Source organism: Cuculus canorus, chromosome 17 (genome assembly GCF_017976375.1).
Source record: "Cuculus canorus isolate bCucCan1 chromosome 17, bCucCan1.pri, whole genome shotgun sequence".
Lineage (NCBI taxonomy): Eukaryota > Metazoa > Chordata > Aves > Cuculiformes > Cuculidae > Cuculus > Cuculus canorus.
The window spans coordinates 11,173,738-11,196,444 of record NC_071417.1 but is presented as its reverse complement, the minus strand read 5'-3'; the positions used below and the strand labels follow the sequence as shown (position 1 = coordinate 11,196,444).

Here is a 22,707-nt window from a genome sequence, read left to right as displayed (position 1 = left end):
CGATCCCGGTGCTCTTCCATCCCCAGGGATGCTGGATCCCTGGAGCAGCCCGATCCTGGTGCTCCTGCATCCCTAGGGATGCTGGAACCCTGGGATAGCCTGATCCCGGTGCTCTTCCATCCCTAGGGATGCTGGATCCCCTGGGAGAGCCCGATCCCGGTGCTCTTCCATCCCCAGGGATGCTGGATATCCTAGGACAGCCTGATCCCGGTGCTCTTCCATCCCTAGGGATGCTGGATCCCCTGGGGCAGCCCGATGCCGATGCTCTTCCATCCCCAGGGATGCTGGATCCTGGATCCCTCGAGCAGCCCGATCCCGGTGCTCCTGCATCCCTAGGGATGCTGGATCCCCTGGGGCAGCTCGATCCCGGCACTCCTGCATCCCTAGGGATGCTGGATTCCCTGGGGCAGCCCGATCCCGGTGCTCTTCCATCCCCAGGGAAGCTGGTCCCCTGGGACAGCCCGATCCCGGTGCTTTTCCATCCCCAGGGATGCTGGATCCCTGGGACAGCTCGATCCCGGCACTCCTGCATCCCTAGGGATGCTGGAGCTGCTGGACCAGCTGGACTCCCGGGCACCCGGCGCTCCCCGTGACATCCGCACCCCGGTGATGCTGTGCTCCTGCCCATCCGATCCTCGGGGACTCCCGCACTCCCGGGACCTCCTCGCCCCTCCCGAGGCTGAGCTGGGGGGGCAGCCCGCACCCCGCCCCCCACCGCCGGGGTTCCCTGCGCTGGCTCCGCGGGGCTCTCGCTCGGTGCGGCCGGTGGGGGCGGCGCTGCCCGGGGCCCCCGGAGCCTGGCCCGCCGTCAGGGGAACCAATGCGGAATTTCCTGGCCCCTCCCGCCGCCGCCGGGGCCGGGGGGGCGGGGGAGCCCGCACCGCGCCTTCCGCCCGCGAGCGCAGCCGGGACGGGGGGGACCGGGACCGGGCAGCCCCGCACGGGGACGGGACCGGGCAGTCCCGCACGGGACGGTTCGGTTCGGGATAACCGGACATCGCCCCCCCCCCCCTCCCCTTCTTCCCCCCCATCCTTCTCCGCCGGCGATGGCGGCCCCGGGGCTGCGCCCGCCCCGCCGCGCCCGAGCCGCGGTGCCGGTGGTACTGGGGATACTGGGGATGCTGGTGCTGAGCAGAGCGGCCGCGCAGGAGCTGAGCCCCCGCGGCAGGAACGTCTGCAGGGCCGGCGGGTACGGGGGCCAGGGGACCCGGGGTGGGGGGGTGGCGGGATGAGACCCCCGGGATGCGGGATGGAGGGGTGCAGGATGGGACCTCTGGGATGGAAGAGGTGGAATTGGACCCCTGGGCAAAGAAGAGGGGCGCGATGGGGACCAACGGGATGAGGGAATGGGCAGTGCAGGATGGGACCCCTGGGATGGAGGGGGTGGAATGGGATCCCCGAGCAGCGAGGGGTGGTGGAATGGGACCCCTGAGGGGAGGGAGGAGAGGGGGTAGGATTGGACCCTCGGGCGGGGTGATAGAGGGACCCCCCCACTCAGGCGGAGGGGGTGAGGGGGCAGAATGGGACCCCTGAGAGAAGAGAGAGAGGGTGGGATGGCACCCCTGGAGGGAAAGGGGGAGGCAGAATAGGACCCCCGGAGAGGGGGGAGGGAGGCGGGATGGGATCCTCACCCCACGGTTCTGAGTGTGCAGAGGGAAGGGGGACACACACACAGACGGGCTCCCCGCTCCCCTCCCCTGGGCCAGCCGCCGAGCTGGGCGCCTTCCAAGACAAAGTCCAGCTTGTGTGGGGCTGAGGGGGGAGCAGCCACTGGGGAAGGGGCAAAGAGCTCAGCCCGAGGGCAGCCGGGGCTGGAGGGGATGGTCCTGATCCCCCTTTGGGTCAGTCCTGCTGTGAGGATATGGTCCTGCGTACACCAGGGTGGGTCCTGCACCCCTAGGGACCGGTTGTGCTGTGGGGAGCCGATCCTGAGTGCCTCCATGGATAGAGTCGTGCTCTAAGGGTCAATCCTGCATTGCCGGGGCTGGTTCTTCTGTAGGGAACCGGTCCTGAGTGCTCTGGGACCAGTCCTGCTCGCCTCGGGACCAGTTCTGCTGTGGGGAGCCGGTCCTGGGTGCCCCTGGGGATGGAGTTGTGCCCATCCCTAGGGATGGAGTTGTGGGGGCCAATCCTGCATCCCTGGGGCTGGTTCTGCTGTGGGGAGCTGGTCCTGTGTGCCCCTGGGGATGGAGTCGTGCTGTGGGAGCCAATCCTGCATCCCTGGGGCTGGTTCTGCTGTGGGGAGCTGGTCCTGCCCCCGCCTGCGGCCAGGATGCAGCTGGCAGGATGCAGATGCTCTGGGTATCCCGCTGGAGCTGCTTGGGATGATGGACTTGGCAGCTCCAGGACTCTTGGGTTTAGCTTCAGAAAGTGGGTGCCGGCGTTGTTTGGCTGTGCCGGGGAGGATCACATCCTGCCTGCCAGGCCAGGAGCTGAGCTCTGGGAGCTGGCACTGCCTTGTCCCTATTGCCGGTGCTTCTCCGGGTACCACAGGTCACTGTGCAGAGCATCACATCGGGCCAGGGCTCGATGCTGGCCAGGGTGGCCCCAACCAAGGGGAAAGAGCCCCTGCAGCCAAGAGCAGGATCGGTGCCCTGGGTGGGGGGCCCAGGCCATAAATGCACCTTTACATCTCGCCCGTGAGGTCAGACGAGTCCACAAGGAAAACATATGCTGCGTGCGCGTGAGGGGCCGCATAAAGGCTCCATTCAGCAGGGCCGTGGGGCGCTGGTGCCCCCTCCTCAAGTTACAGCCCCAGTTTCCGAAGGAGGCATTTCAGGAGCCAGAATTTCCCTGCATTTCCCCGCAGCTCCCGGCCCCGCGCTGGTCCTCAGCAGGGGAGGATGCGGGGAGCGCTCCCAGGATCTGCCCGGCTGGTTCGTGGCGGAGGGGTCCCTCTCAGTGCTCTGCCCCACGTACAGGGGGTGGGGGGCCTGGGTGCACCCCACGATTCCGCTGGCTGGAGGCAGGGGTGATGTTGCCCCCAGTGCCGTGGGGCTCAGAATCCCTCCCTGTGCCACACGTGGGTGCCATGGATGGGGTACACGGGATGGGTGGATGGTGGTGTCCACCCTCCTGTGGCAAACGGAGGCTGAAGGCAGCCCGAAAGCCGGACAGGGTAGGGAGGGGGATGGTCCTCAGAAGGCTGAGATGATGGCTACATCATTTTCCACTCCTCACCCTTGTGCAAACCCTGTTTACCTCCCCACCTGTGCATGTGGCACCCACCTTTGTCTTTCCTATGCTGCTCTCTCAGCGTGAGGGTTGCCCCATGTGCCACCATCCAAAGCCAACTTGATGGCCCCAAGAACCCAGGCTGAACAGGAGCTGCAGGTCCTACCCTGTGCCTGGGGCTGGGAGCGGGCGGGATGGAGGTGACCTGGAAGGGGGTCTCAGTGTCCCCCCACCCCAGCTTGGAAAAGCTGCTGGTTGGACTCCTGGTGATGTGGCTCTGCCCAGCACATCCAGGCATTCCTTGGAGATGCCAGCATCCCCATGGAAGGCTGGAGAAGATTCTGCTCCAGCCCCTCCTGCAACCTCTTGAGATCCAGTTGGTGGGTAGCAATTCAAGGAAGACTATTTAGGGCAGAATAAAAGGGCCTCTTTGGGAGTTGTTTGCTGTTAAAGGTCCTAAATGTGAAGTTCCAACTTAGCGTGACCCTTTCTGGAGGTCCTGTTTGGGATGCAGGCTGAGGAGAGCCCCGTGCGCATGGGCACTGCTTTGTCCCTGTCCTGCTCTCACTAATTCTCTCCTTTGGTGATCGTTGAGTTTTAGCTTCTATTTCCTTTCATTCTCTGTCTGACGTGTTTCTGGTTCCGTATGGAATCCCACTTCTGCCTGTGCCAGGCGATCTCCGTCTTGCACCGAGGCTGGGTTTGGGTGTGGAATTGCGGCTGGCATTGACTGGGGCGTTGAGGGTGGCACTGAGTGATGGGTGACGTGGAGGAAGAAGGAGCTCAGTGCAAAAGTGATGCTCAGGAGGAGCAGCTGCTGGGACCCCATGATCCCAAGAGCCCCGTGTCATACAGAGAGAGTGGAGTGGCAGCAAGTGATGCGTGACACAGAGAAACAAGGAGCTCAATGCCGAGGTGATGCTCAGGAGGAGTACTGGGGATGCTGCTGGCTGGGACCCCATGGTCCCAAGAGCCCTGTGTCACATGGAGGGAGCTGAGCGGCACTAAGTGATGGGTGATAGAGAAAGAAGGAGCTCAGCGCCAAGGTGATGGGTGACATGGAAGAAGAAGGAGCTCAGCGCCAAGGTGATGGGTGACATGGAAGAAGAAGGAGCTCAGCACCGAGGTGCTGCTCGAGTGGAACAGCGGGACGTGGAGCACTGGGGTTAGGGAAGGTGACAGCCATGCCATAGGCTTTTGGGGACACACTGTGTGCCCACAGGGCTCCTCTGCTGCTCCATCCCGTGGGCTGAGAGCAGGGAGGTCTCACCTGGGGCCGCAGGCAGGAGCTCCCCCCCAGCCCCAGAGCCTCTCCTTGTTTTCGGGGGCGTGAGCCCGCTCCTGGTGAGCCTGGGTTCATCTGGATGAGTAGCCATGCCTCCTGCCTCAGGAATCCTCTCGGTAGCTGTAGGTAAAGGGGATGTGCTTCAGGGACCAATGCGGGAAGTTAATCCACAAGGAAGTTTCACCTTCCTAGAACCCCCCCCAAAGCATTTGGGGAGGTCCCACTGGCGTGAGGCTCTGGGCAAGTCAGGAGTGAGTGTTTAAACAGATCTCCCAGTTATCCCAGTTCTGGTGTTGCAGGGTGCACGGACTGAGCCCTCTTTGGAGGAGCTGAGACCATGAGATGCGTTTTAGACCCATGTCCTAATGGGTGGTGGTCACCTCTGCAGCCAGCACTGACCTTCCCTGGAGCTGGCTGTGTTCAGGGACCAGTCTGTGTGCCGCACTGGGAGCACTTGTTTCCCAGTGCTGCATCCCAGCTGCCTCTCAGCGCAACAGGAGTGAGTTTATTTGCTGTCGGAGGCACTGATGGATGAGGCAGGGGCTGAGCAGAGCGGTGCAGGACACCACCGGCGGGCACAGTGAGCGAGATTAGCTATCAGGGCAGAGATAAGCATGAATCCTGCATCTGGCAAGGCAGTGGGTGGGCTGCATCCCAGCTGGTGGTGGTCGCAGTGCCGCTTGCCTTCTCCAGCTTGTGGCAGTGGAAGAGTTTTTCCCTCCTGCCGCTGTGTTTCAGCAGCACCCAACTCCCTGCTGTCAGCTTAGGGTGTTCATTGTGGGTGATGCTCTTTGGTCATCACCTCTGCTGCCTGTTTTGGTGACCAAGCTGAGCTATTTGAGGGCGATTTCTCAAGTCGAGGGGTTTCCCCAGGAGAACCTGCAATGGTTTCTTCTAAAACCCACCCAACACTCCAGTTTTCAAGGGTGAAGTGGTGAAAGCAGCCCCAGGTGGGACAGCGGGTGCTTTGGCTGCACGTCAGCCTCATGGTGTGAATGTTGGGGTTCTCCTGTGCAGGGACAGGAGTTGGGCTCTCAATGATCCTTGTGGGTTCCTTCCAACTCTGGTCATTCTGTGGGTTCCTTCTAACTCAGGTCATTCTGTGTGATTCTGCCAAGCATCCTGGCACAGCGGGCGAGGCTCTGCTGAGAGGGCAGCCCAACGCCTCTTGCAGTGAAGAACCTCGTCTCCAGCTCTCCCAGTCCTCGGAGCAGTGGTTTGGGGGTTGACCCCCTTTGCCATTAACACCGTGCAACCCCTTGTGTGCTCAGCTGGAGCAGAGCCCCCCTCTCGAGCCCCGGGGTCCCCACGCAGGGGGTCCACGCCAGCATCTTGCGACCGCTTCGCCAGGCTGAAGCGATGGAGCTATTTTGGGCTCCAGCTGCAAGGCATTTTTTCCAGGCCTTGAATCATTTTTGTGGTTCTTTTCTGCCTCCTTTCCAATTTTTCCCCGTCTGCCACAAAAAGAGGGGACGCGATGCTCCCGGCTCGGCTGTGCGGGTGCTGCCGCCGAGGGGGGCCGGTGGTGGGAGCTGCACCCAGCCTGCTGGGACCCGCGTTTGGCCGGGGGGCTGCTGGCAGCTCCCTCCTCGGCCCCAGGACGAGGCGGTCTGGCAGCCAGACGCGGTCCTGTGACTGTGCTGGGTTTCGAGTGAATACTTCCTCGCTGTCTCCTCCTCCTCTTCTGCGTTTGTTACATATAAAGAGGAAAAGGAACGCATTCCAGACTGCGCCGCCGGACCAGTCCGGGTGGAGTTTTCCTCGACTGCAGAGTCCTCTTGGACCGTTTATAACCCTCCAGCATCGCTCCCATCACTGATGGGGACCAGGCGGTGCGAGTCACCTCAAGGCATGAGTGGGTCACCCCAGGAATCAGCAGGATGCCCAGGAATGAGAACCTCACCAGGAGGATAAGCGGGTCACCCCAGGGATGAGCAGGTCACCCTGGGGATGAGAACCTCACTATGGGGATGAGGAGGTCACCCCAGGCATGAGCAGGTCACCCACAGATGAGTGTGTCACCCCAGGGGATGAGCAGGTCACCTAGAGATGAGTGGGTCACCCCAGGGTTGAGAAGGTTACCCAGGAATGGGTGGTGCACCCCAAGGACGAGCAGGTCACCCCAGGGGGATGAGAAGCTCACCTTGGGAATGAGCAAGTCACCCCGGAGATGAATGGGTCACCCACAGATGAGCGGATTGCCCCAGGAATGTGCACGTCATCCAGGGTTGAAAGGGTCACCTCAGGGATCAGCAGGTCACCCAGGGATGAGTGGATCCCATGGAGAAGAGTGGGTCACCCCAAGGGATGAGCGGGGCTTCCTGCCCAGGCTTTCCCTGTGGTGTCACAGCACGACTCCCCACCCTTGGGCTGGAGCATCGTGAGCCCCAGCCACTCACTTTTGGGGATCATTGAAGAAGTGTGGGTGAGGGGTCTCTGCTTAGTCCCCACACGTCCCATCCCCACAGCGTGTTCCTGGTTGAGCCTCCTCGAGGGTCTGAGACCTCATCCCAGCGCCGGCCAGCATCAAGCTTGTGCCAAGACCACTTTGGCTGATGATCCTGTGCATGGGGATTCCTGGAATTGGTGGCACTCCAGGACAGCCGAGGGCTCAGGGACCAGTCCTGCGGTTGCCTTCGTGCTGCGGTTGCTGTTTGCGCTGTGGGCAGGGATTGACATTCCTGAGCGGGGAGGTCCAGTGCCACGAGGAGACAAGCCGGGCACCTACCTGCCAGCACCAAGCCAGCCCAGCCCAGGGATGCTTTGCCAGATCCTTGAGTACAGAGTAGTTGGGTTTCCCCTGGGACTTTCAGAGCTTTCCCTTTTTTTTTCCCCCAACTTTTGGAGGGTCTTTGGGACTTTATTCTTTGCAAAAACGATGGCAAATGCAACTTTTGTTATTTCATCACTCCTGATTAATGGGAGGAACTGGTCCTGTCCTCATTCTTGGTATCACCTCGCTGGCTGATGGGGTGTCTTACGGGAGTCCCACAGCAGATCCATGCTCCGGGCACTGTGGAGGAAGAGCCGACAGCTCTCCTTGCCCCACTGCGGTGCAGCAGCCCCTGGTTGGGGACCGGGAGCAGGACCTCTCACAATCACAGCGTCTGAGCTCCTGGTGTGTTTCTGAGAAGGACCAGGGCTTTCTGAGGGTCGTAACCATTTGTGGTGTTTTTTTCCCCCTGCAGCTCCTCAGTGCTCACGTGCTGCCCGGGATGGAGGCAACAAGGAAGCGAGTGTTTAATAGGTAAGTGCCGGTGTTTTGCTTCATTGGACACCACTCATCATCTTTGCTGAGACCTCCTGGCTTCATCACCGCTGTCATGGGCCACCTTGATGTGTCCCACAGCAGAGAGCCGCTGCCCTGGGGACCTCTCCGGCCTCCTGGCACCGCTCGGAGCCAGCAACGCGTGGATGGAATGGGTGCTCAGCCCCAGCGTTGGGGTGCTGGTAACAGAGTCCAGCCCAGGGGTACCCCCTGCCCCACGCAGATGTCCCCCCAGCCCGCAGCATCCTGCTCTGCAGGGAGCATCACCCTCATTCCCAGTGTGGGCAGGTTCTCTCTGTGCCGGCCAGCTTTGTGTCAAAGGATTTGAGGGGCTGCTCTGGGACCTGAGGGACAGCAAGGTGTCCTGCAGGGTGAAGCATGTGGACAAGGAAGTTGCAGCTGCAGAGATGGGACCCAGAGAGTCCCCCACAAGTGCTGCTGTTGGAGGAGAAGCTGCCAGGACGAGGCGTGCATGTCCACCAGTGAACCCGTGGGCAGGATGGTCCAGCCAGGATGACACTGGGCGTTACGGCTCTCGCTGGGGATGCTGAGTGTGAAGTTCCAGGAGCTCTGATCTCCTGCACTGCTGCCAGTTTTGGGGTCCCCCTTGCTGCTCCCCACAGGCTCTGCTGGCTGCAGGGCTCACCGTGCCCCAGGAGAGCTGGAGGAGCACCGACCCAGAGCGTCAGCAGTTTGCAGCCAGCGGCAAAGACCACGTAACCAACTAACCCACCGTGCATGAGCCATCGTAACTGCTCGCTGCATGCGTTGGGTGCTCGGGTGCCGGGAACAGGACACGGTCCCTTCGTACTGGCAGGAAGGGAGGACAGGGTCTGCCAGGACAGCGGGGGGAGGATGGTCCCGCCAGCGACCTGCTCTAACCGTTAGACTCACTGCTCCTAACCTGTGTGATCTGTCTATTTTAGGGCTTTCTATAGTATCCATCACCGTAGGTCTAAGAACTCCCAGGTAAGGTGGCCGGGCTGGGTGGTCCGCTCTCCCTCTCTCTAAGGAGGCTTAGCGGGGGCCGTGCGGGATCTGCCTGCGCCTCCCTGAACCGCAGCGCTGCCTGTCCCACGCCCCGCTCAGCGCCCTGACCCCAGCAGGAGAGGGGATGGGACCGTTGGGGGCTGCCTCCACCGTGGGAGAGGTGCTGGAGGGGGTGGCGGTGACACCGTAAGGAGTGTGGGGAGGGGGACAGGGGGACAGACTGCACTCATGGCTGCCTGCAACCCCATACCTCATGTTCCCGTTTCCCCCCAGCATCTGCAGGCAGCTCCTGCCCTGAGCTGCCTCTGCCAGCAGCGCAGAGCTGAGCAAGGGAGGCTGCTGCTGGGAGCAGCCGGTGGCAGGGACAGAGCTGAGCTGGGAGAAGGGGTTGGAGCTGAGCTAGGAGACTTGCTGGTGGCAAGACTGGAGCTGAGCCGGGTGGCAGGAGGTTGGTGGCAGGGCTGGAGCTGAGCTGGGAGGCGGGAGTGGATCCAAGCTGGGTGGTAGGAGGTTGGTGGTAGGATGTGGGTGGTAGGATTGGAGCTGAGCTAGGAGAAGGGGTTGAAGCTGAGCTAGGAGACTGACTGGTGGTGAGATTGGACCTGAGCTGGGTGGCAGGAGGTTGGTGGTAGGATTGGAGCTGAGCTGGGTTGCAGTGATGGAGCTGAGTTGGGTGGTAGGAGGTTGGTGGCAGGATTGGAGCTGAGCTGGGTCACAGGGATAGAGCTGAGCTGGGTGGCAGGAGGTTGGTGGTAGGATTGGAGCTGAGCTGAGTGGCAGGAGGTGGGTGGTAGGATTGGAGCTGAGCTGGGAGAAGGAATTGGTGCTGGGCTAGGAGACTGGTAGCAAGATTGGACCTGAGCTGGGTGGCAGGAGGCTGGTGACAGAGATGGAGCTGAGCTGGGTGGTACGAGGTTGGTGGCATCTTGCTGATGAGGGTTCTATCCAGGCTGCCCGGCTGCTTGCCAGGTCAGTCACAGTGCCACAGCTCTGCAGCACCCAGCGTGCCACCAGCACCCCCTTCCTCTGCCCTGTAGTGCTGGGGAGGGTTGGGGGAGCAGGGATGAGCCTGGTGGCACTGGTGTTCATACCTGCTGTCTTGTCCCTTCATCCAGCTGTGTGCGAGGGGAACTTCACCTGCAAGGAGAACGAGGTGTGCGTCCGGCCCGGCGAGTGCCGCTGCCGCCACGGCTACTTCGGCGCCAACTGCGACACCAGTGAGTACAGTTGTCCCCCCGCTGTCCTCGGTGGGGTACTCCTCAGACTGGGAGGAGTAGGGGGGGACTGCGGTCGAGTGGTCGTGTCGGGGCTGGGGTTCTCCACCAGTGGCTGGTGCTGAGTTGTCCTGGGGCTGATGACTCTGCCCACAGAGTGTCCCCGGCAGTTCTGGGGTCCCGACTGCAAGGAGATGTGCAGCTGCCACCCCAACGGGCAGTGCGAGGACGTAACTGGCCAGTGCACCTGCAACCCCAACCGCTGGGGACCCAAATGCGAGAACATCTGTCTCTGCAAGCACGGCAAGTGTGACCAGAAGACCGGCAAATGCACCTGCGAGCCCAAGTGGTGGGGACCCCAGTGCTCCAGCTCCTGCTACTGCAGCCACAACTCCCAGTGCGACCAGCAGACGGGCAACTGCCTGTGCCAGCCCGGCTGGTGGGGCCGCGGCTGCAACAACCAGTGCTCCTGCAACAACTCGCCCTGCGAGCAGTTCACGGGGCGCTGCCAATGCCGGGAGCGGACGTTCGGACCCCGCTGTGACCGCTACTGCCAGTGCTACAAGGGCAAGTGCAACCAGGTGGATGGGACCTGCACGTGTGAACCCGGCTACCGGGGCAAGTATTGCCGCGAGCCGTGCCCGGCTGGTTTCTACGGCCAAGGCTGCAGGAGGCGGTGAGTGGCCGGACCCTGCCGGGCCTGATCCGGCATCATGGGAGGGATGTGGAGGTGGCGGTGGGTGGTGTGGAGATACCGCACAGGGTGACGGACTCCCCTCATCCGCAGGTGCGGGCAGTGCAAGAGCCTGCAGCCGTGCACCGTGGCAGATGGTCGCTGCCTGACCTGCGAGGCAGGCTGGAACGGCACCAAATGTGACCAACCCTGCTCGCCCGGCTTCTACGGAGAAGGCTGTGAGAAGCTCTGTCCACCCTGCAAGGACGGCCACACCTGCAACCACATCAATGGGAAGTGCTCCTATTGCAACCCAGGCTGGATCGGAGACCGGTGAGTGGGGCTGGTGAGGGTTGGGCCCCCGTGGAGCGATGCCCACCCTCCTTTTGCTCCCTGCCTGGGGACCAGGGGTGGCTGAGGGTCTCTAAAGCCAGGTGGGGCAGGCAGGGATGGGCTGAGCATTGGGGTGGTTCAGCCTGGAGAGAAGTCTGTAAGGAGACCTTAGAGCAGCTTCCAGTACTGAAAGGGTCGCCAGGAAAGCTGGGGAGGGGACCCTTGATCAGGGAGTGCTGGGATAGGACAAGGGGGAATGGTTTTCAGCTGAAAGCGGGGAGATTTAGATGAGAAATTAGGGAGAAATGTTTTGCTGTGAGGGTGGGGAGACCCTGGCCCAGGTTACCCAGAGCAGTGGTGGCTGCCCCATGGCTTTGGGGAACCTGATCCAGTGGGAGGTATCCCTGTCCATGGCAGGGGTTGGAACTGGATAGGCTTTGAGGTCCCTTCCCACCAAACCATTCTATGATTCTATGGCCGTGGGACCAGAGGGAGCCTGCGAGACCCCAGCCCCATGTTCCCAGGTAATGTCGGGTGCTCGTGGTGGAGCTCAGCCCAAAGCTGGGATGCTTTCCTGCAGGCTCTTGTGCCCAGCGCTATGTCCAGTGCTTTGCAGCATCCAGACAGGGCTGACAACGCAGAGCCCCATCTCCCTGCCTGCAGGCAGGAGGCTTGAGGGTGGTTCTGGAAATTCGTCAGGAGCTGCGGGTGCTCCAGCCTCTGCCCTCATCCCTCCCCAGGTGTGAAACCAAGTGCCGGAATGGGACGTATGGGGAAAACTGTGCCTTTGTCTGCAGCGACTGCGTCAACGGGCAGTGCCACTTCGAGACTGGCCGGTGCCTCTGCCACCCCGGCTCCCATGGCATCTAGTAAGTGAGCCATGCTTCGGGGTGCACCCCGGGGTGCGGGTGATGCCCAGGAACCTCCTGCTTCCATGGGTTCTACACGGTTCCCAGCCAAGAGGTTTCCTGTGGTGGAAGCACTCACAGGCAATAATCCGTCTAGTTTTGGAGCAGAGGGGAAAGGACGCGGTCTCAGAGCTGTTAGCAGCAAGGTAACGCTGCGCGAGAAGGATCGTGCTTTAGGGAATGGCTCTTTGGCAAAAACAAATGCTGTCGACAAAACGGTGGTTTGGTTTTTTTTCCCTTAAGTCCAGGGTGGAATTTCTAGCCAAATAGAGAGAGAAAACCACATCCCAGAATAGCAAACAGCCTCACGGGCATGGCATCCATGGGGTGCTCCTGCTGGGAGCTGCGGCTCTGGCCGAGCTCCTCACCCCCCCCATTAAGAGCCCCCTGATCCTGCCCCTTTCCCCCTGCCAAAGTAAGGGGCACAAGGGATGACAAGGTCCTACTCGCATCCCCTGGTGGTTTATTGCAGTGTGGGATGATTTTCCAGTGCTGATTGGAATGAGGAGGCTTCTCCAGGTCCTGCTCAGATTGTGCCACAAACACACTGTGAGGCTGGGGGCAGGGGCAGGGATTCGGGGCCAGCATCTCATCCCTGCCAGTGTTTTACTCAGGTTGCAGAAATAGGGAGCGTTTGCGTTTCAGAGCATTTTGGGGGGGTGCTTCACTGACCAGTTTTGCTGCCGGAAGAGCTGCAAAGGTGAGCAGGGAGGCAGTCCAACCTGGGCAGTGTCACCACCTTCATTAGCAAAGCCGGAGGGGAGAGGGTCCTGATGCTCAGCAGGGGCGTGTGGCAGCAATTTCATATGGTGATGGAGGGCAGTGCGTGATTTAAATTGTTCTGAAGCCCTGGCACAGCACCGGGGATGCGGAGACCAGGGATACTTGGGATGTGGAGACCAAGGATGCTCAAGCTGCGGGCACTAGGGATGCTCAGGATGTAGAGATTGGGGATGCTCAGGGTAAAGGGACCAGGGATGCTTAGGATGCAGGGACTGGGGATGCTCAGTATTCGAGGACTGGGGATGTTTGAGATGCGGAGACTAAGGATGCGCGGGATACGGGGACCAAGAATGCTTGAGTTGCATGGACCAGGGATGCTCAGAATACAGGGATTGGGGGTGCTCAGGATGTGGGAACCAGGGATTCTCAGGATGCAGGGATTTGGGGCGCTCAGGATGCGGGGATCAGGGATGCCTGGGTGTGGGGACCAGGGGTTGCTCGGATGCAGCCCCAGCAGCATCCCGGAGCTGTAACTGCAGGCTGTGCTGTGCCACATGGGTGCTCGCTGGGTAGGCTTGGGGACTTTCCTGGAGCTCGGGCGGATCCCTGTGACTACGTGCAAGCTGGTGGTTTTGTCAGCAGCATATAATTTTGCTGAAAAGAGGGTGATTTCTGCAAAGAGGGCAGAAGCGATGTCCTCATTTTGCCAGGGTGCCCTCTCAGCTCTGCGTTAGGAGGGTGCTTAAGGAAAGGCTGCTGAAGTATTTGTGGCGGGCACAAAGCAGTTTCTCTCCCCTGCGTCATTCCCAGACGGGACAGGACCCTCTTGGAAAAAAAGAGTCAACCCCTCTGCTCTCCCAAAATCACAGCCTGGAGCAGAAATGTGGATCCAAGCAGTGGAGTGAGGGGGTTTGGGTTAACGGGGGGAAATATCCCTGCTCCCATCCTGCTGCGCTTGCTGCTCCAGAGCGGCTGCCGGGGCTCAGCGCCTCTGCCAGCGGGCACGAGGCTCAGCTGGGGCGGCACTTTGCAAGTCTGCAGAGCGTGAAATGGGCTGAGCAGGTCCGGGCACAGCGCCGAGGGCTGGGGGGCAGCTGCATCCCTGGGGAAACGCGTTTGGGCTGGGGCCCGCTGGCTCCTTACGGCTGCAGCCGCTCTGGCCGGGCTGCTGCTGCTGGCGAGCAGCTGGCGGAGGGTTCGGTGCCCAGCAGCGCCGCTGGCATCCCCCAAATCTCTCTGGGTGCAGCGCTGTGGTGCCTATCGCACAGCTGGAAGAGGGTTCGGTGCCCAGCAGCACCACTGGCATCCCCCAAACCTCTCCGGGTACAGCGCCGTGGTGCCTATCCCACAGCTGGAAGAGGGTTCGGTGCCCAGCAGCGCCACTGGCATCCCCCAAATCTCTCCGGGTGCAGCGCCGTGGTGCCTATCCTGCAGCTGGAAGAGGGTTCAGTGCCCAGAAGCACCACTGACATCCCCCAAATCTCTCCCGGTGCAGCGCTGTGGTGCCTATCCCACAGCTGGGCTGGCAGGTCAGGTTGAATGCCACCACCAAGAGCTCCGGTTGCTTTGGTGTGTGCCTGGCGCTTGTTTTCTGTGCTGAAGCCTGTGATGCTCAGTGTTTGGTGCCTGTTCCTGCGTGTCCCCATTGCCTCGGTGACACTACCAGGGGGGTCATTTTGCCAGTGGTGGAGGTGACGCCGGGTTTTGCCAAACTGCACTTTGACAGAGCAGATGCCTGAGGGCCACTCAGTTGTTTTTTCTCCTTGGGACCAAAAAGATGGAAATAAAATCAGCCTGGGCACCTTCCAGCTCATGGCTGCGGTGTCCGTGCCCAGCGTGGCATGGAGAGGCTGCAGGTGACATGGCCACGTCACCACCGAGCTGAGTTGGAAACCCTGCGGATGAGCCCAGACTGTCTTTGGATGCAGCTGCTGGGTTAATGACCTTTGGTAATTGCTGTGCCTAATTACAAAGCCCTGCTCAGAGAGCAGCAAGACCAGGTCCCACGAGTTATGTCGAGTCCACTGGGTGAGCGATGGGCTCCTGCTCCCTGCGGATCACGGGGAGGGATGCGCACAGCAGGCAGAGTGACTCCTGCTTTTCCCTGAAACGTGGAGGTTTGGGGGGACGTCACAGCCGAGTGGACCCTGGGGGGAGTGCTTTGCTCTCATCCAGTCCCTTCCTTCCAGCTGTAACCTGACGTGCCCACCCGGCCGCTACGGAGCCAACTGCGCTGACGCCTGCAGCTGCCACGACGGCGCCTGCGACCCACTGACGGGCGCCTGCCACATGGGTGAGTGCAGCAGGCACAGCTCGGGGTGCTGAGCTCTGCTGCTGGGCTGGCGCTGAGCCGGTGGGTTTGTCTTGCAGAGGCCAACCAGCGAATGGGGGTGATCGGGGCAGGAGCCCTCCTGGCGCTGCTGCTCATCCTCCTGCTCTCCCTGCTCTGTTGTTGCTGCGTCTGCCGCCAGAAGGATGATGTTCGCAGGTGAGTGCCGGGGCCAGGGGGGCTCACAGAGGCTGGGCAGGGGGGACAGCTGCAGGTCTGGGAATGTCAGTGACCACAGCAGGGCTGGGACCGGTGCAGGGATGCAGGGACTGCACTGGTGCTGCAGGGAAACTGAGGCAGAGCAGTGCTGCCCACCCGGCACCGCATGGTCCCCAGGGTCTGAGCAGGTCCTGCTGCATCCTGAGGGCACCACCCATCTGCGGGGGTGATGGAGGGGTGAGCTCTGCCTGGGGACCCCCTTCGCTCCCTCCTTGACTATGTTTCCCTCTTGTGGGTCGTGGAGACCCAGCCGATCCACTCTAGTTTCTGGGGGCCTGGAGCTTTTCTGCAAAAGGAACCCTAAAATACAGCGAGGGCATCAAGATGGGACCGAAACCCCCAGAATAAACCTCTGGAGGGTGATGGGCTCTGGAGGACAGCTGTGGCATTGCTGGCTGTCCTGCATCAGGACATTCTTGGCAGGGAGGGGGAGGTCCTGCAGCAAGTTTGGGATGCCGGCAGCGTTTTATCAGCACTGGGTGACATCCCAGCATGGGGACAGGAATGGGGACAGCCCTGTTGCAGGAGAGGAAGGCTTGTGCATCTCAGCAAGGGATGAACAGGCCGTGGGAGCTGAGGAAGCTTCCCCTTATGCTGCTGCTGCACGGGAATTTTCCAGAAGCCTCCCCATGCAGCCCTGCCAGCTCAGTCCCAGCCCAGCACATCTGGCGTGGAGAGCCTGGGGGCTGCGCAGAATTATCCCACAGATGGAAGCACAAACGCAGCCCCGCGTGGTGGAGCATCGCACAGGGAGAGGGGAAACAGCTCAAAACAGTTTTCTGTCTCCCGGGATGCCCAGACCTCCATCGTCCCAAGACAGCTGGGTTACCCGCGAGACCATCCCACTAGAGGTTCCTTGCAGGAGCATCCCGAGGGACCGCAGAGCAGTGGGCCTGTCACAGGCTGCCCTGCATCAACACGTGACACTGCTCGCTCCTGCGGCTGCAGAAAATTGCTTGAAAACTCAGCCCCAGGAGGCTTGAAAACCAGAGAGCAAATAGAGAGAAGCCACGTGTTTGTTTTGGGGTTGAGATGAGATTTATATCTTAAAGCTTTAGGGTCTTGGCTGGGTGCTGTTGGGTGGTTTGGGGCTGCGCTGCCAACAGCCACGGCTTTGGATCTGGCTTTGCCATCACCTCGTGGTGCCGCTCTGCATCCTGGCACAGTGTGAGGTGGCAGCAGCCCCCGCTCATCCCTGATCCCCTGTGCTCTGGGCACCCCCTGCTTTGATCCCTTATCTCTCCCCAAAGCCCTTTGCGCTGTCAGCACCGCTGAGCTCCTGCCAGGCTTGGTGAAGGCTGTCCCCCCCACCAGGTGGGTGCCAGTCCCTCTCTGATGACACCTCACTTTCTCTTGCAGCTCCAGCCAGGACCCAGCAGCAGCCAAGAAGCCACCAAGACGCTTGTGTGGGCGATTCAGTCGGATCGGCATGAAGCTCCCGCGCATCCCCCTGCGCCGCCAGAAGCTCCCCAAGGTCGTGGGTAAGGTGCTGGGCTTTGGGGAGGGGGCAGAGAGCCAAACCCTGGGAGCTTTTCCTCCTGGCAGCGCAGTGCTCGTTGCTCCCAGCATCCTTTCAAGCCCCAAACCCAGGGCAGTGAGCGTAGCAGAGCGGTGATGGGGACACGCGGGTCCCTGGGACTGTCACAATGCTTGATGTGAGCTGCCTGGCTTGTGGGTGCTGAGCCCTTTCTCATGCTGCAGCTTCTGGATCGCAAAGCGCATCGTTTCGCTTTACAAGGGTGGGTACCAAGTGCCTGGAGCTCTGCTGAGCTGCTTTGGGTGGTTTTTGGGTTCCCCGGGCAGAGGAACAGCCCCTGGCACAGCGGTGCATGCCTTGTGTGCCCCTTTGGCCCCGTCCCAGCTTTGCCTGGGGTAAGAGCATCCGAGCTGGAGCTCCCAGTGCTGCTGTGCGCAGTGGGATGGAGGGGCAGAGATTTGGGGGGAGCTCCCTGCACTGCTAGGGCGCAAACCGAGCTCAGCTGGGGCCACTAACGCCCTGTCTCAGGGATGTCGGGGTCCCCCTGCATCCAGGCACCAGGAAGACTCTTACATACTCATCCCAGCATGAGGATGGGGATCTCCCACCTCAGAAGGAACCCCATTGAATAACCTGGGGGGCAAAGGCAGCGTTTCCCACCCCACAGTGGCGCGGGCTCAGCCCAGTATTCCCCTTCCCGAGCCCAGCACCTCCCTGAGTCCGCTGGGATGCCCCGAGCAGCCGTATCCTGGCGCACAGCGGCTCGGCGTGAGACCAAATCCCCCATCCCAGGTGGGACACGGAGCTGGCCCCTGTCCCAGCGTGATGTGCCCCAGCTCCAGCATCACTGCCGAGGCGGGAGGACAACTCCTCCTTACGTGGGGCACAAAAAGCCCTACCCCAGAGCAGGGTGCAGTGGGGCCGGAGAAACATTCCTGCTGCAAGGCTAACAGAGCCCGTGTTTGTGGAAGGGGCCAGGCAGGGCTCGGGGAGGACAGCGGGTGCCTGTGTGCGGCAAGGGCAGGGGGGGCTCAAGGGGGCTTCGTGCGCCTTCCCCGCGTTGGCGCGGAGGCTGCTGGCACCCACCCAGCTGCTCCGTGCAAACAGGGCAGCAGCAGCCCCAGGAACAACTGAGGATGTGGATCCAGAGGGATTCTCAGGATGGTCTCACATCCCAGCCAGGCTGCGGGCTCTTTCTGGAGCCTGATTGTGGGTTACCGAGTGACCTGAATTGGAAGGGACCCACAAGGATCATCGAGTCCAGCTCTTGTCCCTGCACAGGACAATCCCAACGTTCACACCATGGGGCTGAGGGCGGTGGCCAAAGGCTTCTGCAATATTGTCAGGGTTGGTGCTGTGACTGCTTGGGAGCTGCTCCAGTGCTTCACCACCCTCTGGGGGAAGAACCTGCTCCTAATGTCCAACCTAACCCTCCCCTGGCATCTTCCTGCCATTCCTTCAAGTCCTGTTGTTGGTCTCCAGAGAGAAGAGCTCAGTGCCTGCTCCTTCACCACATGTGAGGAAGCTGCAGAGCGCAATGAGGTTTCCCCTCAGTCTCCTCTTCTCCAGGCTGAACGGGCCCAGGGACTTCAGCCGCTCCTCACACAGCTTCAGCGGCTCTTCATATGCCTGCACATCCTCTTTTGATCCTTTGCTTGGACCCTGGGTCTCACTGAGTCCCAGAGACGCCTCGTGGCTGTGAGTCTCAGCCTCTTGTCACGCCCCCTCGCAGGAAGCATCTCCCTTCATCCACTTCCAGCCGGCTGCTTTTAATTTTCCCTTTTTGGTTTTTATTACAAGGAAAGCCATGGTGAAACTGCCGCTTCCCCCTCTGCAGACCGTTTGCTCTTTAAATATCGCTGCTTTTTCTTTTTATTTCCTTTTCTCCAAGAAGCCAATTCTGCAGGGGCGGGCGAGCAGCGCTGCTGTGGTTTTAATGACCCCGCATCTCAGAAGCCAGATTCCCTAATAGAGAATAAATGTTCTGGTGGGTACCCCGATAACAATTTTATTGTATAACAGAGCTGCAGGGCAAAAGTCAAACAGTACAAGCAGAAAATTGCAGCATCGTTTGGATGGGATGTGCAGCAGGGGTTACAAATACCCAAGCTTTTATTTTTGTTTTTTTTTGAACTGTTGAAACTGGAAGCATCTTTAACACCAAGGTTTTCCTCTCTGGTGGGTTTTCTCTTCCACTCGGCTTCTCTGGGCGCTTGGAGCAGTGCCGGGGTGAGCGGGGGATGCTCCTGCTCAGCTTTGGGATGGGAGAAGGATTGAAAAGGGGCAGAACTGGGAAATAAATGGTGCTGTGCATCCCCATGCTGAGGACATCCTTTAGCCTCCTTTCACAAAAGGAAAACGCAAACAGCCATGCTGAAGTGGAAGTTAAAAGCAGGCAACTCATTTCTTTCCCCAGGAGGAGACAGTCGCAGCATCGAGACTTTCTTTGCAGGGTGGCCGTGCCGGGTTGTGCAGCTCCTGGGTGACACCAGGATGCTCGCCAGGTCCTCATGGGATGGAGAGTTTCGGGTGGCTCATCCCTCTGCCGTGTGCATCCTCAGTGTGGGCAGCTGGAGGCTTGCCACGGAGAGGGGATAGACGGGAGGTGTAAGGCTTGCACGGGCTCTGCTGCCCACAGCCACTTGTCCCTAGGCATGGAGGATGCTGGGCACCGCCATGGCTTGTTGGTGGCCTCAGCATACAGGCACTTGGCTGAGGGACCTGGTGGACATGTGCAGCGAGAGCTGTCCCCGTGCCAGGGATGTTGTCCCCATCCTCAAGACCCAATGCCAAGTTGGGCAGGAGGGAGCTGTGCAGCATCCCACCCTCCTCACTGGCATGGGGGCTGGCAGGATGGGTGCTGACAGAGGTTTCTTGCCCTCACAGTGGCCCATCATGACCTGGAGAACACCTTGAACTGCAGCTTCATCGAGCCGCCCTCTGTGGTGGAGCAGCCTTCCCCATCCTGGTCTTCCCGTGGCTCCTTCTCCTCCTTTGACACCACGGATGAGGGGCCAGTGTACTGTGTCCCCCATGAAGGTGAGCAGGGAGACAGGGCGCTTCCCCGGGGGGACTTTGGGGCTATCTCCAGGGCCACCTGCTCAGTGGAGAGGTGTCACCTGTGCATGGTGGAGACCGTGTCGCCTTGGCCTCTCATGACCTGGGAAGGGATGCAGGGGCTGATGTGGCCTCCACAGAGGTTTCAGAGCTCCCTCCTCCGGCATTTGCTGCCCCAGTGTTGCTTTAAGAGCCTTTTTCTGCTGGACCTTAAAGCAGCTTCCAGTACCTGAAGGGGACCTGAAAAAAAGCTGGGGAGGGGCTTTCTACAAGCGCATGTAGTGATAGGACAAGGGGAAATGGCTTTAAATGGGAAGGGGGAAGATTTAGGTTAGACATTAGGAAGAAATTCTTCGCAATGAGCGTGGGGAGGCGCTGGCCCAGGTTTCCCAGAGAAGCTGTGGCTGCCCCATCCCTGGAGGTGATGGTTCAAGGCCAGGTTGGATGGAGCTTGGAGCAACCTGATCCAGTGGGAGGTGTCCCTGGCTGTGGCAGGGGGTTGGAACTATATGGGTTTTGAGGTCTTTTGCAACTCAAACCATTCTATGATTTTATGATCCTGACAGGGAGGAGGAGGCTGGGGGCCCTGGGACACACCAGGGTGCAGGGTGGGACTGAGTGACATGCTATCGGGTGATGCAGGAGCATCTCAGTCCTTCGTGTCCCAGGACACATCCCCCCTGACACCTCCTCTCCTCCCACAGAGAGCGTGGGTGACAGCAGGGACAGGGGGACACCCGCCAGCCCCGGGGACAAGCTGGTGCCTCCAGCCAGCGGGGAGGAAGCAGGCGAATACACCTTCCTGAAGGAGACGGGCTCCGTCAGAGCCTTCCCGACTGACAGCAGCGAAACGCCCTTGCTCAAGTCCTCAGACAGCGAGCGCTCCTCCTGCGGTTCAGGCTCAGCTGGTGCCGCACTCTATGCCCGGGTCGCCCGTCTCTCCAAGCAGTCCAAAGAGGAGGAGGATGCTGTCACGGAGCCCCGCAACTCTGGGAAGCCACCATCCCCGGAGAGGACCAAGCCTCGTCCCCCAGACCCGTCTACAAAGCCCAAAGTTTCCTGGATCCACGGCAGGTATGGCTCCTGCCAGTCCAACTCGCTGCCAGCACCCAGCCGATCCCCGGAGAGAGCAGCCACCCATGCTGGCAGCCCTGAGCACGGCCAGGGCTTGGCCAAGAGGAAGAGGAGCCCAAGCGAGACATCAGCTGGTGTGCAGGGCCGAGCGGAGGAGAAGGGCAGCGCACGGGGCAAAGAGAAAGCACAGAAGCAACCAAAGGAGCCCGGCGTCTCCGAAGGCAAAGTGAACCTCACTGGGGAGCCCCAGTCCCCATCCAAGCCCAAGCAGAGAAGCAAAGCCAGTTCAGAGCCAACGGAGAGCATCAACGGGGCGGTGCAGAACGCCTTTCGAAAGATGGGCGCCTTCCAGCCCGAGCGGCGAGTTGGGGACAACAGGGATGCTCCCCGCAGCCCTGGCACCAGCAAATCCCGCTCCGAGCCGCTGCATCCCCAGCTGGCCTCTGAGCTGGCCGCCCAGCTGAAGGAAAAGACTCAGAGCCTCAACAAAGGGGATGGAGGTACCCGGGTAAACGGGGTGGGTGCCCAGCGGGAGAAGCCCACCCCTCCACAGAAAGCCAAACGCTCGGCGGCCGCCGGCGGCCAGAAGACCAGCAAGCCCCTGCTGCCCACCTCTCCCCACCTGCAAAAACTGATCCCCGGGGTGGCCGAGCCGGCAGCTGGGGAGCCCAAGCGGGTGGAGAAGCCAAATGCCGGCAGCGGCCAGGACCCGGCTGTCCCTACCGAGCAGGCTGCCAAGAAAACCCCCATTAAAAAGCCTCCCAGGAAGAAGAGCCGAGAAACCAGCCTGGAGCAGCCCAGGGCAGCCACCGTGCCCGCTCAAGCGGTGCAGTGACCGGGCGCCACGCACTGGCCCCACGCCGGCTGCGTGCCGGGAGGAAGGACATTTGCTGGCACGGCCAATGGATGTGGAAGCCTGGACTGGGCAGGGGGCACTGGAAGAGCCTTGAGCCTCTGTTTTCCCCTCATTCCATCTCTCTCTCATTCCCTGTTTCCCTTCCCTGTTTCCTGCCCCCGGACCTGGTTCTCCCCATCCGTGCCCTGTGCCGGAGAGCTGGCAGCTCTCGTCCCCGCGCAGGGCAGGATGGCAGAGAGCCAGCCCAGCCGCCAACCCGGGGAGGGAGGTGTCCATGGGTGGCAAATCCCTCCCCCCTTTTTTTGTAGCAGTATTATCGATGGCATAAGCAGCGCTTGTTGTACTAGACGTCCCCACGGTATATTCTGCAGTAACGGAGCCGCTCGCTTCCCAAACCCCACTCCGGTCGGTTGGGCTCGCGGAGACAGGAGAGGGAGGGTGCTGCTGCCCAGTGCCCAGGGCGTTCCCGAGGATGCACCCCAAGTCCCTTGTCAGGAGTAAATGCCCCCAGCACCCTGGGCTCCAAGCACAGCTCTCCAGTGCCGGTATTGGCATGGGGTCGAGCTGGTTTCGACCGATGCCGCCCTCCCCTCCGCCCCCCGGCTGGCTTCTGGCCAGGAGGAAAGCACTATTTATGGCTGGAGTTGGATGCCCTTTGGGGTGGTGCACCCCATCCAGCGGAGTTGGAGGGATTAGTTCGGTACAACAGAGCCTGGCACCTCTGCAGAGCGCTTTCCTAATAAAAATGTATTTCTTCCATAGTCAGGTGTCGTTTCTACGTGCCCCAGGCTCCCAGTGGGCAGGCGATGTGCCGGGAATCACCTGGCCTTCCCAGGTGCTCCTCCTGGTCCTGAGCGGGATGCGATGGGGACATGGGTCCTCACTGCAGCTGCTGTTTAGTCTGGAGAAGAGGAGGCTGAGGGGAGACCTCATCGCTCTCTGCAGTTCCCAGAAAGAAGGTTGTTGTGAGATGGGTGTTGAGCTCTTCTCAGCAAAGGATGGGATGAAAGGAAATGGCTTCACGTTGCACCAAGAGAGGGTTAGATTGGAGCACTGGTGCTCACTGTGGTGCCGTCCTGAGCTTGTCCCCCTCTGCTCTGGGGACGATATCCCAGGAGGAGACCAGT

At 60.9% G+C, this 22,707-nt stretch overlaps 1 protein-coding gene across 1 annotated transcript; it reads left to right on the top strand.

The window, feature by feature from the left end:
* Positions 1-616: 616 nt before the first annotated feature.
* Positions 617-22,326, top strand: SCARF2 (scavenger receptor class F member 2; the record flags this gene model as incomplete). Its single annotated transcript, XM_054082686.1, is given in 12 exon segments — positions 617-870; positions 872-1,189; positions 7,648-7,706; positions 9,833-9,934; positions 10,088-10,607; positions 10,719-10,937; positions 11,678-11,806; positions 14,758-14,861; positions 14,939-15,056; positions 16,476-16,597; positions 19,480-19,632; positions 20,355-22,326. Coding segments are annotated over 12 exon segments (3,303 nt in total), but the record flags the coding sequence as incomplete, so codon positions are not given.
* Between the last annotated feature and the right edge of the window lie 381 nt (positions 22,327-22,707).